Source organism: Bombina bombina, chromosome 2 (assembly GCF_027579735.1).
Source record: "Bombina bombina isolate aBomBom1 chromosome 2, aBomBom1.pri, whole genome shotgun sequence".
Lineage (NCBI taxonomy): Eukaryota > Metazoa > Chordata > Amphibia > Anura > Bombinatoridae > Bombina > Bombina bombina.
The window spans coordinates 498,140,523-498,155,487 of NC_069500.1; the positions used below are offsets into that span (position 1 = coordinate 498,140,523).

General features: G+C 42.2%; 1 protein-coding gene across 1 annotated transcript in view; it reads left to right on the forward strand.

Annotated features, from left to right (window-relative positions):
- Positions 1-14,965, forward strand: part of LOC128649140 (telomerase protein component 1) — a 207,021-nt gene that overhangs the window by 28,599 nt on the left and 163,457 nt on the right. The window contains exons 6-7 of the mRNA XM_053702232.1: positions 5,614-5,775; positions 11,518-11,622. Coding sequence (XP_053558207.1) covers positions 5,614-5,775; positions 11,518-11,622 — 267 coding nt within the window. The remainder of the gene's footprint in view (positions 1-5,613; positions 5,776-11,517; positions 11,623-14,965) is intronic.

Below are 14,965 nucleotides of genomic sequence, written 5' to 3' on the forward strand. Positions count from 1 at the left end.
GATAGAGCATGCACTTTTAAACAACTTTCCAGTTTACTTTTATCATCAAATTTGCTTTGTTCTCTTACGGCTAGATTTAGAGTTTTGTCGGTAACGACCCGCGTAGCTAACGCTGGCTTTTTTCCCCCCGCACCTTTTAAATACTGCTGGTATTTAGAGTTCACAGAAGGGCTGCGTTAGGCTCCAAAAAGGGAGCGTATAGCATATTTACCGCCACTGCAACTCTCAATACCAGCGGTGCTTACGGACGCGGCCAGCTTCAAAAACGTGCTCGTGCACGATTCCCCCATAGGAAACAATGGGGCCGTTTGAGCTGAAAAAAAACCTAACACCTGCAAAAAAGCAGCGTTCAGCTCCTAACGCAGACCCATTGTTTCCTATAGGGAAACACTTCCTATGTCTGCACCTAACACTCTAACATGTACCCCGAGTCTAAACACCCCTAACCTTACACTTATTAACCCCTAATCTGCCGCCCCCACTATCGCTAACCCCTGCATATTATTATTAACCCCTAATCTGCTGCCCCTAACACCGCCGACCCCTATATTATATTTATTAACCCCTAATCTGCCCCCCACAACGTCGCCGCCAGCTACCTACAATAATTAACCCCTAATCTGCCGACCGGACCTCACGCTACTATAATAAATGTATTAACCCCTAATCCGCCTCACTCCTGCCTCAATAACCCTATAATAAATAGTATTAACCCCTAATCTGCCCATCCTAACATCGCTGACACCTAACTTCAAGTTTTAACCCCTAATCTGCCGACCGGACCTCACCGCTATTCTAATAAATTTATTAACCCCTAAAGCTAAGTCTAACCTTAACACTAACACCCCCCCCTAAGTTAAATATAATTTAAATCTAACAAAATAAATTAACTCTTATTAAATAAATTATTCCTATTTAAAGCTAAATACTTACCTGTAAAATAAACCCTAATATAGCTACAATATAAATAATAATTATATTGTAATTATCTTAGGATTTATTTTTATTTTACAGGCAAATTTCAATTTATTTTAACTAGGTACAATAGCTATTAAATAGTTATTAACTATTTAATAGCTACCTAGCTAAAATAAAGAGAAATTTACCTGTAAAATAAAAACTAACCTAAGTTACAATTACACCTAACACTACAGTATACTTTAATAAATTATTCCTATTGAAAACTAAATACTTACCTGTAAAATAAACCCTAAGATAGCTACAATGTAATTAATAATTACATTGTAGCTATTTTAGGATTTATATTTATTTTACAGGTAACTTTGTATTTATTTTAGCTAGTTAGAATAGTTATTAAATAGTTATTAACTATTTAATAACTACCTAGCTAAAAGAAATACAAAATTACCTGTAAAATAAATCCTAACCTAAGTTACAATTAAACCTAACACTACACTATCATTAAATTAATTAAATAAATTAACTACAAATAACTACAATTAAATACAATTACATAAACTAACTAAAGTAAAAAAAATAAAAAAAGCTAAGTTACAAAAAATAAAAAAAGTTACAAACATTTTAAAAATATTACAACAATGTTAAGCTAATTACACCTAATCTAAGCCCCCTAATAAAATAACAAAGCCCCCCAAAATAAAAAAATGCCCTATCCTATTCTAAATTAAAAAAGTTCAAAGCTCTTTAACATTACCAGCCCTTAAAAGGGCCTTTTGTGGGGCATGCCCCAAAGAAAACTACTCTTTTGCCTGTAAAAGAAAAATACAACCCCCCCAACATTAAAACCCACCACCCACATACCCCTAATCTAACCCAAACCCCCCTTAAATAAACCTAACACTACCCCCCTGAAGATCATCCTACCTTGAGTCGTCTTCACTCAGCCGAGCCACCGATGGAACCGAAGAGGAGATCCGGAGCGGCAGAAGTGATCCTCCAAGGGGCGCTGAAGAAGTCTTCCATCCGATGAAGTGATCCTCCAGGCGGCGCTGAAGAAGTCTTCCATCCGGGCGATGTCATCTTCCAAGCGGCGCTGAAGAAGTCTTCCATCCCGGCTAGGTCATCTTCCAAGCGGGGTCTTCAATCTTCTTCTTCAGGATCCATCTTCATTCCGCCGACGTGGAACATCCTTCTTCCCCGACGGACTACCGACGAATGAAGGCTCCTTTAAGGGACGTCATCCAAGATGGCGTCCCTCGAATTCCGATTGGCTGATAGGATTCTATCAGCCAATCAGAATTAAGGTAGGAAAATTCTGATTGGCTGATAGAATCAGCCAATCAGATTCAAGTTCAATCCGATTGGCTGATCCAATCAGCCAATCAGATTGAGCTTGCATTCTATTGGCTGATCGGAACAGCCAATAGAATGCGAGCTCAATCTGATTGGCTGATTGGATCAGCCAATCGGATTGAACTTGAATCTGATTGGCTGATTCCATCAGCCAATCAGAATTTTCCTACCTTAATTCCGATTGGCTGATAGAATCCTATCAGCCAATCGGAATTCGAGGGACGCCATCTTGGATGACGTCCCTTAAAGGAGCCTTCATTCGTCGGTAGTCCGTCGGGGAAGAAGGATGTTCCGCATCGGCGGAATGAAGATGGATCCTGAAGAAGAAGATTGAAGACCCCGCTTGGAAGATGACATCGCCGGGATGGAAGACTTCCTCAGCGCCGCTTGGAAGATGACATTGCCCGGATGGAAGACTTCTTCAGCGCCGCCTGGAGGATCACTTCATCGGATGGAAGACTTCTTCAGCGCCCCTTGGAGGATCACTTCTGCCGCTCCGGATCTCCTCTTCGGTTCCATCGGTGGCTCGGCTGAGTGAAGACGACTCAAGGTAGGATGATCTTCAGGGGGGTAGTGTTAGGTTTATTTAAGGGGGGTTTGGGTTAGATTAGGGGTATGTGGGTGGTGGGTTTTAATGTTGGGGGGGTTGTATTTTTCTTTTACAGGCAAAAGAGCAGTTTTCTTTGGGGCATGCCCCACAAAAGGCCCTTTTAAGGGCTGGTAAGGTAAAAGAGCTTTGAACTTTTTTAATTTAGAATAGGGTAGGGCATTTTTTATTTTGGGGGGCTTTGTTATTTTATTAGGGGGCTTAGATTAGGTGTAATTAGCTTAAAATTGTTGTAATATTTTTAAAATGTTTGTAACTTATTTTTTTTATTTTTTGTAACTTAGCTTTTTTTATTTTTTGTACTTTAGTTAGTTTATTTAATTGTATTTATTTGTAGGTATTGTATTTAATTAATTTATTGATAGTGTAGTGTTAGGTTTAATTGTAGATAATTGTAGGTATTTTATTTAATTAATTTATTGATAGTGTAGTGTTAGGTTTAATTGTAACTTAGGTTAGGATTTATTTTACAGGTAATTTTGTAATTATTTTAACTAGGTAGCTATTAAATAGTTATTAGCTATTTAATAGCTATTGTACCTGGTTAAAATAAATACAAAGTTGCCTGTAAAATAAATATTAATCCTAAAATAGCTACAATATAATTATAATTTATATTGTAGCTATATTAGGGTTTATTTTACAGGTAAGTATTTAGCTTTAAATAGGAATAATTTATTTAATAAGAGTTAATTTATTTCGTTAGATTTAAATTATATTTAACTTAGGGGGGGTGTTAGGGTTAGACTTAGCTTTAGGGGTTAATACATTTATTAGAGTAGCGGTGAGGTCCGGTCGGCAGATTAGGGGTTAATACTTGAAGTTAGGTGTCGGCGATGTTAGGGAGGGCAGATTAGGGGTTAATACTATTTATTATAGGGTTATTGAGGCGGGAGTGAGGCGGATTCGGGGTTAATACATTTATTATAGTAGCGGTGAGGTCCGGTCGGCAGATTAGGGGTTAATAATTGTAGGTAGGTGGAGGCGACGTTGGGGGCGGCAGATTAGGGGTTAATAAATATTATATAGGGGTCGGCGGTGTTAGGGGCAGCAGATTAGAGGTTCATAGGGATAACGTAGGTTGCGGCAGTGTACGGAGCGGCAGATTAGGGGTTAAAAAATTTTAATAGAGTGGCGGCGATGTGGGGGGACCTCGGTTTAGGGGTACATAGGTAGTTTATGGGTGTTAGTGTACTATAGAGCACAGTAGTTAAGAGCTTTATAAACCGGCGTTAGCCCAGAAAGCTCTTAACTCCTGACTTTTTTTCTGCGGCTGGAGTTTTGTTGTTAGATTTCTAACGCTCACTTCAGCCAAGACTCTAAATACCAGCGTTAGAAAGATCCCATTGAAAAGATAGGATACGCAAATGGCGTAGGGGGATCTGCGGTATTGAAAAGTCGCGGCTGCAAAGTGAGCGTTAGACCCTTTCCTGACTGACTCTAAATACCAGCGGTAGCCCAAAACCAGCGTTAGGAGCCTCTAACGCTGGTTTTGACGGCTAACGCCAAACTCTAAATCTAGCCGTTAGTATTCTTTGATGAAATCTAAACATAGGTAGGCTCATATGCTAATTTCTAAGCCCTTAAAGACCGCCTATTATCTCTGTGCATTTTTGAATTTTTTTTACTGCTAGACAGCGCTAGTTCACATGTGCCATATAGATAACATTATGCTCACTCCCATGGAGTTACTTAGGAGTCAGCACTGATTGGCTAAAATGCAAGTCTGCCAAAAGAACTGAAATTTGGGTGCAGTCTGCAGAGGCTTAGATACAAGGTAAATACAGAGGTAAAAAGTATATTAATATAACAGTGTTGATTATGCAAAACTGAGGAACGGGTAATAAAGTGATTTTCTATTTTTTTTTTAAAACAAAAATTCTGGAGTAGACTGTCCCTTTAAATAAAATAACTTTCATAACACTCTATTCAATTGTAATACAAAATTGGTTTGTAAAAACAAACATAGGGGGGAGAGCAGCAATCACTTTCTGCTCCAGAGCTGAGCATGGCGGGTGAGCAAATCAAATGTAGCATATGTATGTAGCCACTTATCACAAGTGGTGTTCAGTTCTGGATCAGTAGTACTCTTTTGCATTAAAAAATGTTTCTTTGAAATCATAAAGCTTTATTTGTTTCATAAAAAGAAAGATTTATATTTGTCTTTTTTTTGTTTTTAAGTCATTTTAATGAAAGTCTATATCTGTATATACTTATTAAAGGGACAAATTGAAATTTGCACAGGTGTATTTCAGTTCAGAATTAGAGCATGTTTGCAATATGCTAGCTTTAACTTTTGATAATGGAATAACTATTTCAGCAGCTTTCACACTTATGCTGTGTACACTGCGTACACCGGCATTCAAACATCATGTCTGCTCAGAAATACAGCAGTGTTACGTATTGTTTCTTTTTGCATCATACAAGCCACCACTGATAATCTGAGTAGTGTGAAGTTTGAATGCCAGTGCGGTGGGGCACACACAACTTAAACAGTGATGCCTTTATAAGAAGTATATAATAAAATCAAATTCTTTATTTCTCCATAGTAGACATGATTAAGGGCTTATGAACTTGAAACATTGTCTCAGTTCTGTTTCATTTTGACCCCTATGGAGAAATCAAGGATTTTATTTTATTTCCTGCTTCTGGACTTTTTGGTTTTCCCTTTGTTCTATGAAATATTGGGTGTTCATTAAATACTTTCTGTTTTTTTACATTTTCTTACACAGGTTGCTCTCTACACCCGTCAAGAACTGAACATTCGGACCACAGCAAACTTTTTGTTGGCACTTTCTGCTCTATTGCCTGCTTGCCGCCCACACCTACGCAGATATTTCTGTGCCATTGTCCGGTTGCCAACTGACTGGATGGAAATACCACGACTCTATCAGGTATTTTACTGAGTGGAGTCATAAAAACTTCAGCCCGCATCACACACATATACATATTCCAAACCCTTCATAGTTAGTAGAACACCCCAAGAGGGTCTCATTTTTACAAAGTTAACAATGGATACTTTTCCCTCATGATCCACCATAACTGGTACACAGCATTCCATAAAATTGCATTATATTGCCTATAATAAAACTGGCATTTTCAGCACATATTTAACAATAATACAAAGTTCTTTTTTAGCGCACTTATGTTGTGAATCATGAACTTAGGCCACATAAGTTAGTAAAAATGGCTATTTTTTTTTTTTTAATCAATGTGTATGTGTGTGTAAATCTTTTCCTGTTTTCTCTGAAACAGGATTGCATTGCTATTATGTGATCCAGTGAAAGGATTTCTTCTAATGTGAAGTGACTGTAGCATTTCCCTATACAGAGACAGCGCCAGGATATCTACAGTATGCACTACAGATCTTTAGCCCCTCTCATGGTAGTGAGGAAAAGCACAATTAGCTGAGATTAATTACATGATTATCAGACAAAATGTTTTGTGCCGTACCACGAAGCCACCAGACCCTGTGACGGTTTTTGAAATTAAGGCGTTAATTTTCTTCCTAATTCTGTATGCCGCCGTATGGGCCGACATATACCTCCAATGAAGGCGAGGAACTATGTTTGACCACCCTACCACTACCCCAGGGATACGCGTATGCAGCCAGCTGATATCTGATTGCATAATCTTAATCAATTGGAGTACTGGGACAGACCCCACATCGTTACTCCCCAGATGAAGGACAAGGAGATGAGGTTTTCCCCATTTTAAGAGGGCCCCAGAGATCACCTCCGCAAGTTGAGGCCAGCACATTCCCCTATTTCCTAACCACCTAACAGAGGCTTTGTGTGAGGGGAACCCTAAATTCTGGCCCAATGGGAGGGAGGAGCATCGAATGGAGGCTCAGTGGATGAAGGAGTGACCCACAATCCATATCCGCTTCGCTCCGGGGTGTACTTCTGTGGAGACAAAGAGTTTAGTATGTTTAGTATGCGTACACACAAATGTAAATCTTACATCCCCTGAATAGCCTATGCTCGCTGCTTGCGTTGCTTCCCCAATGCGAAATGAATGAGGCGCAATTTTACTGTTATCTAGGCCTGCTTTGAGCGCTGCTTGCTTCAAGACCCTGCTAAACTGGAATTTGGACAGAGATTTCCCGTCTTCGTGAATTAAGAACTGACCTGACAACTGGGGTCTACAAGACAAGTAAGCGTTAACTACAGCTATAGGACATGAAATCCTGCCCGGCCTAGGTGGAATGTGGAGCCAAGTGCCTCTACCTGACTGGTCTTTTTAGAGCGTGGGATAAATAGCAGGAGGGAATCAACCGTGGCTCTAACGTGCTTCAGCTGAACTCCCAATCCTACTGTCTGTTTAGAGGGGGCGACTAACTCACGCGGAGGGCCGCAGCAAAAGCCAGCACAAACGCGGCTTTAAACAGAAGGACCTCAAATGGGGAGGAGCAGGCGCTATCAAGCGCTTGTACCAGCCCTCCGAGACGCTCTTCAGTGATGGGTTCGCGAGCGCCAATCTGCCGAGGCTGGACCCTAACCCACCCTTTAATCACCTGCCAAATGAAAAAGGAGTTTGTGGGGTCTGGTAAATTCAATGCCCTGTAAAAAAATGACAAAGCAGCCAATTTTGATTGGATGGCTCCCTGACGAGCGCCTAAGGTGTGAAGACTCCCCAACCAGTCGCACAAAGATGCCTGATTCCCTCGGGCAGCTTCTATGCCCCTGGACAGACAGAACTGGTCCTATTCATTCCATAGTTTCAAATAAGTGTGCCACGTGGATGGGGCTAAGGAGGAGGGCAACAGAGCTATCCAGGAACGACCAGCTGCCAAAGGAAAGCAGGACAACATAAACCCACTGGTGATGCAGTTGGAACTAAACGTCTAAAAGTCTCCCACTCAAATCTTGACAACGCATCTGCCAATACGTTATTAACTCCGGGAACATGTCTTGCTTGGAACTGTATATTGAGTTCTAGACAACGCAACACCAAGTGTCGCAGCGAAGTCACTACCACCCTTGAAGTGGCGGACAGTTTATTAATCGCGTATACGACACTGGTGTTGTCCGTCCAGAAAACAATTGTCTTGTTTGAAAATTTCATACCCCAGAGTTCAATCGACAGGACTATGGGGAACAGTTCCAGGAGGGTTAAATTGCGGGTAAGGCCCAGAGCAGACCAAGTTCCCGGCCAGCGCTCCGCACTCCACTCCCCCTGGAAGTAAGCCCCATAGCCATGTGACCCTGCCGCATCCGTGAAGAGGTGCAAGAGTTGACTGGAGATTGGTTCTGAGCGCCAAACTCGCACCCCATTAAACCTATTTAGAAAAATCTCCCAAACTCTCAGATCTGCAAGAAGATCAACTGTGAGTGTGATTCTTTGAGTAGATTTTTATCTGCCACTAAGTTGTCTTTCTAACCTACGGTTAAAGATCCTACCCATGGGGATGACTCTACAAGTAAAGTTGAGGAGCCCTAGCAAGGATTGCAACTGTTTCAGCAACAGAAAACCTTTGGAAACAGCCGCTTGAACCGCTTCCAACATAGCCTTACTTTTATCAGTGGGTAATCTACAAACCATTGCCACTGTGTCTATTTCAATGCCCAGAAAGACCAAGCACGAAGTGGGACCTTGTGTTTTGTCCTCTGCCAGAGGTACCCCAAACTGGGACAAAATCCTGTGCATGCTGTTCATTAACCTTCAGCATTCTCCCGACTCTGCCCTCCCAACGAGAAGGAAATCATCAAGGTAATGTGCTATTGAATCGCTGCCGGCACAACTGGCCACTATCCAGTGCAAAAAAGTGCTAAAGGCCTCAAAAAGGGCGCATGACAGGGTGCAGCCCATAGGCACACAACGATCCACATAGTACAAACCCAGGGGACACTTCTTTACAAATTTTTTTTAATACCGCTTCAGGATGCTGGTATGCTGAAATTAAGTTTCTTTGAAAGCGCGCCCCCTTAACTTGATGAAAAATTGGAATTTTAAAACCAAATGAAAACCCCTCCCATAACATTCTGGCTGTGTCCTGGTCTGAATAGGCCAGCAACCAGGGTTTAAGCGCGTGAACCCTTACCGGGGTGTCCGCCCTTCTGTCCCATGAATGAATTGGAGGGCCTACTGCCGTTGCCAATATCTTTTCTTTTAGAACAGTTGCTTCCCGGGTGTGACCCTGAGCAGAACTTACAGGAGTGTCTGAAAGGAGTGTCTGAAAAATGCGCTGCCCTTATAACACTTCTATTCTTGGTATGCCCAACAGGAACCACCCCTTTTTCTAAATCTGGTATTCCGAAAGGGCTGCTGATTTGCCAAAGAATTAGTGGCAACCCCCTGGGGGTGCATACGCTGCCACAATTGATTACCAGTGCAATCAAAAGTTAGCGTAGGATTGCCTGCCATTTTTCTCTGAAATTCAGAGTCATATTCTCTCCACACACCTTCACTACGATTACGCTGTATCCAGTGTATGGTGTCGGTTTATTTTAATATAGCTAAATTCTGAGAAGGGTACTTCTCTAATTAGCATGAAGAGAAAACCCTAAAACACTGCAGCCATTCGTCAAGAGTCTGGGCGCTTAAATTTTTTAGGGCCTGTCCCGTCTGCGCTTTTCTCCTTTTGCCTATACGCTTCTACAGACAAATCAAAAATATTAATATATTTTCCCTGATGAATTCTTTTAACAATTTTTTTGCGCAAATGGGCGTGTAAAGAATAAATTTCTCCTGGGCTTGCATCGTTAGTATAGAGCCACCCTTCTCTCAGAGATTGTTCTGTTGGGGGGTAAGTTAACTTTTTTGATGCGCCTGCACCCTCTCTTAAATTTTTTTTAATCATGTGGAACATTTTCTTTTGCCCCTTCCCTTGCAAACCTAAGGACGTGTCACTATCAGAGTCAGTATCTTTGTGTGAGGAATCAGAAGAGTCTTGCTGATCATGGGTAAATACATTACACTCACCATGGGCAACCGGACGACCCTGACCCAATAGACCATCATCAGGTGGACGTCCAGGCTGGGGTACTGATACTGACTGCTCCCTGGATGTTCCTGGAATAGCTGTGTCCGCTGAACTCATGTTGACCGCCGTAGCCGGCTTGTCTGATGTCAAAGGAGCTGCACCTAGTACTCCCTGCAAAAGATTAATCAAATCACGAGCACTTTGGACATTGATTGAGGATGGAGTTACATTAGTAATTGGGGATGAAGGTGAATCTTGTCTGTGCTCAATAACCCCTGTGTTATTAGAGGTCTGCACAGAATCTGGATTAAGATTAACCCCCTCCTGCCTGCCTAACGAAACATTCATTCTTGCAGCATCACTCAATCTCCCTTTGTTATTAGAGGTCTGCACAGAATCTGGATTAAGATTAACCCCTTCTTGCCTGCCTAAAGAAACATTCATTCCTGCAGCAGCATTCAAACTCCCTGTGTTATTGGAATCTGGATTAACATTAACCCCCTCCTGCCTGCCTGATCATTCTAGCCGCATCACTCAATCCCACATTTGTTGCTGTATTTTGCTGGTCATTCACAAGCACACCACCTAAATGGCTAACCGGAAAGCCAGGGCCCCTGCAACTGTGTGTTAAACGTGCCTGAGATGCAGCAGAAGCGTTATAATGTGTGAATTCCAGGGGTCTTTTAATTCTATAACCTCTGCTCATAGGGCGTACAGGTCCGCCGTTTTTAATATAACCCAATCGTGTATTTTTTGCATTTTTTTTAATCCGCCCTGAATTTTGCCTCCCAGCTGCCCCCCTGCCTTTTCCTCTATTAACCTTCCTTCCGGCTATTTGCATATGCCTGTGACTGCTTGGGGCTTGATCCACCCTTTTCCCTCTCACCAGGTCCCTCCCCGCAATCAACTTCCCCTCATGGGGCTCACCTTGGAGCTCCTGAGGGACCGGTCTAACTGCGATGCTGCCGTGCTGTGAAATGGCCGCGCCGAAAGTGACCGCGCCCACTTCCGGTGATGCGGCAGAAGGTACTGCGACACCGGAAGTAGGCCCTGGAGCCTGTGGTGGAGTTACCGAAGGCTCCGGTTGAGGACAAGGCCCACAGATTGGGGCCACCCCCGATGATGGTACCACAGGGGTCAAAGTTAAATTATGTACCGGAGGGAGCGATTGATAGGTTGGTGGTGTGGCGGTCGAAATTTCGGGCGCAACATGGGGGATCCTGTTAAAGCAAGGCCCAGTTTGCTGCTGGCCAAGATTAAGAATGGGGTTAATTTGAGTGCTGGGGTTAATATGAGTGCCCTGCAACAACCCAAAGCAAGGCCCAGTTTGCTGCATGGGGTTAATTTGAGTGCTGGGGTTAATATGAGTGCCCTGCAACAACCCAGTGCTAAACATTTCTACTGCAATGGAAGTTAGATATAGCAGATACCTCAGACGGGGGCACAGCATTAAACAAAGTGGCAATCTGGTTAGGATTCAAAACCTGTTGAGGCTGCTATAAATCCATAAAAGGAGCCTGCACTTCCCCTCTTACTAATTGAGATTCCTGTACAAAATCCTCAGTGTCATCCCCATCTACAGTAACATTCCCCTGTGTAGGAACTGCATGGACTTGGGCTGAAACCACACTTTGATATTGGGTAGGAGGTATGAAATCTAAATCAGTAACATTTTTTTCTTGTATACTCATCTGCTTTTTTGCCTTATCAGTGTCTGCAATGTCCTGATAACGCCTGGGTGGGAGGACTGAACGCCTGGAACGATTCATTTCCGAAGAAAAAGAAGATTGAACTGCACAGCACAAGAAAGAACAATGTATGGGAGATGTACTAATTTACTATTTTGTGAAATAGATATATTTATAAATAATATAGGAGTGACATTGTTATTCAGTTAAGTTCTGGATGAAGACATCTATTGTTTAGTAACCTTTTGAAGTGCCTATTTCCTAGGCAGACTAACTTGGTGTTGTTTCTATTCCATTGGGACACACAAATAACAGTTGCTGAATCTCCCTATAAAACATCAATCTATTGAGATATCCATGTTAATGTTGGCTTTACACTACTTTCTTTCCTAAGATATCGTGAGTCCACGGCATCATCAATTACTGTTAGGAATATCACTCCTGGCCAGCAGGAGGAGGCAAAGAGCACCACAATCAAAACTAAGTATCACTTCCCTTCCCACAATCCCCAGTCATTCTCTTTGCCTTCGGTGCAAGGAGGAGGTTAAGTTTTGGTTTCTAAGGAAATTTGAATTTATTTCTCTTCAATCAAGATTTTATTATTTTGAAAGCCAAAGTAAGTTTGCTCTTATCTTTCCTTTCAAATTTGGGTCTAGCCGTACTCCACGTTAGTCTCTTCAGTAGGGCAGTGGTGGCTTTCAAGCGATTAGGGACTTGTGGGGTGGACCTCACTACGTTTTGCTAACGTGTTGCTGCACTAGTATAGAAAGCCAGAGTAGGCTTACTCTGTTCTTTCTTTCTTAAACAGGTCTCTGTGGGGAGTGGCGTCCTCTCATACCGATTAGTCTGTCCTTCTGCTGGACAGCTGGATGTACAGGTAAGTGCCTTTTTGTCTTCTGGGAGGAGGCGGACACTGAAGGGTTAAGGACCCTCTGTTCTTAATGTGGGACCCGGCATCCTTAGTAAGGATGTTTAATGGCAGGGGAAGGCACTATAGATATGTGACATGGATACTTAAGGTTGAACTCCTTCATGGCAAGGAAGGGGTTAACTTTTTATGTGGGCTCTGTAAAAAATTATTATTATTTTTTTTTTTATCCCTTCGTTTTACGTTTTAGAGATGTTTTTATTGAAATCATTCACTATTTCATTTGTGAGGTTTTGGCTGCATGTACGTTAGTGCATCTCGGCAGCTTCTTAGTGTTCCAGCGCAGAGTCTGTTAGGAGGGCGTGCTCTTTCTATTTTAGAGGCGCCGCTTCTATGGGATGTTTATTTTTTATTTGGACAAGCTTTGCAGTGTGAGTACTGCTTGGAGAGTTTGAACGTAGTCTCTGAGGAAAGGAGGTTTTAGCTATATCGGAGCGGAGCTTGCAGGGACTTTTATTATTTAACTCTATCGGCGGAATGAGGCGTGTTGTATATGGGCGCTTCATTTCCTTGCCGAGTGTTTGTCCTGCCTCCTTCTCCAAAGCAGAGCGGCGCCATTTTGAGCGTTCTATATCGTTATGTACATAACTCTGTTTCAAGTGTGGAGGGAGGCACCTCAGTCGCTGACTAAGGTGTAGAGGTGTCCTAAAAAAGATCAATTAAATTCCATATAGAGGGTGTGTGAGTGATAGTTCCAGTTCCTGTAAGGGAACAGGGTCTAGAATTCTTTTCATTCCTGTTTGTGGTTCCCGAAAAATTGAATTTTTCCTCCTATGAAACAGTATCTCAACAAGTTTTCTCAGGGTACAGTCCTTCAAATAGGAACCAATGGTTTTCAGTTTTCCTTGGTCTAAGATGGTCGGTTCATGGTGACCATAGATCTAGAGGACGTGTATTTTTAAGTTCCTAAATTTTGCCTTTCTGTCAAATACTCTGTTTGTAGCTCTTCCCTTTGGCCTTGCCACGGCTCCCAGAGGGGGCTATTTTGGCAGTGATCAGGTTTCGGGTATTCCTGTGGTACCTTTCCTGGACGACACTATGGTTCAGGCGTCATCCTTTCAACGAGCATGATCTCATACAGAGATTGTGTCTGTTCTTCATCCCCACGGATGGGAAGTGAAGCTGCAAATGGATTCCCTTGTTACAGCTACAGGGATAGTTTTCTTAGGGACCGTATTGGTTTCCTATCTCTGTCAATATTTTTGGCAGAGGTCAGAAAAATCGAGGATTCTTTCCTCTTGTCTCTCTACATTCTACTGTTTGGTCTTCAGTGGCTCAATGTATGGAGTACAAGAAAAAGATATATAGGCGCTAACGTAAGTCACACAGATATTCCCCAAATATATGTGATATGATATATGAAGTAAATAAAAATAAATGCCAATTCTATACAAGTCAGTAGCAAATCGGACAACTTATAATATTAGTAAAACTTGATAAAAATTTACCACATATATAAATCAATATGAGTGCACACAGGAATGAGTTCTGTAATTTGTACAATGTTCATTAATTGTGTATATGCGACCTGTAATAGAAATGGTGAGTCTGTCCAAGTAATCTTGTTATGTTAAACACAGCTCACTTATGTTCATCTCCCCTCCTTCAAATAAATCTCAAAGAGGTGGTGGACGCTGCAGGCGATTTTCTTATTAAAGCAAACTTGTGCCGGGTGCTGCTTTTCTATCTGTTGCCTCTTATGCTTCAGATAAAGAGTAGTACAATCTAAAAAGAAGAAAAAAAGCGCATCCTCCGATTCAAGTGAATTTTTTTTATTAACAAATATAAACGCTTAACACTATGCACTTATTGGTCTGATGGTTGCTTCATTGGACATCATCCCTTGCTTGATTCCATCTGAGAGTTTGCTGTTATGTGTGCTCAGATAGTGGAACGGGGATCATTTGGTTCTGTCTCGGAGGATAGATCTAGATCTGTCGACAGAAGACTCTTCACGTGGTTGTTTTCGCAGGCGCATCTGTCTCGGGACACATGCTTCAGGAGACCTTCCTGAGTAATGATGACCACAGACTCCAGCCTGTTAGGTTAGTGACTATGGACTTAGTAGGAGTCTGCTATTCCATAACCATCTTGGAGTTGGTTTACATCAACCTCCTGGGAGGAACCTGGAGTTCCTTTGCCATGATTGGCGTGCATTGTTCGGTGGGTGGATGCTCACATTTGTTGTCTGTCCACTATTCGCATTCCAGGAGTAGATGCCGAGAGCAGACTTCTTGAGAGTCGGTTCATTACGGGGAGTGGATGCTTTTCCCGGAGGTGTTCTCCAGGTTAACCCTCAAATGAAGGGTGTTGGAGTTGGAGATGGCAGTGCACCAGATTTTCTCGTTATGTTTAAAGATCTACAGATCAGCAGGCTGCTTTGTTAAAATCCATGACTGTTCTTGGGTTTTCAGTCTGACATCCCTGTTCCTCAGTTTGCTCTCCTTACACAAGTTTTGCTCGTATCCATAGGTGTCGGCTTCGGTATTTTTAATAGTTCCTGCATAGTCTTGCAGGATCTGGATACTGACCTAGCGGGGATG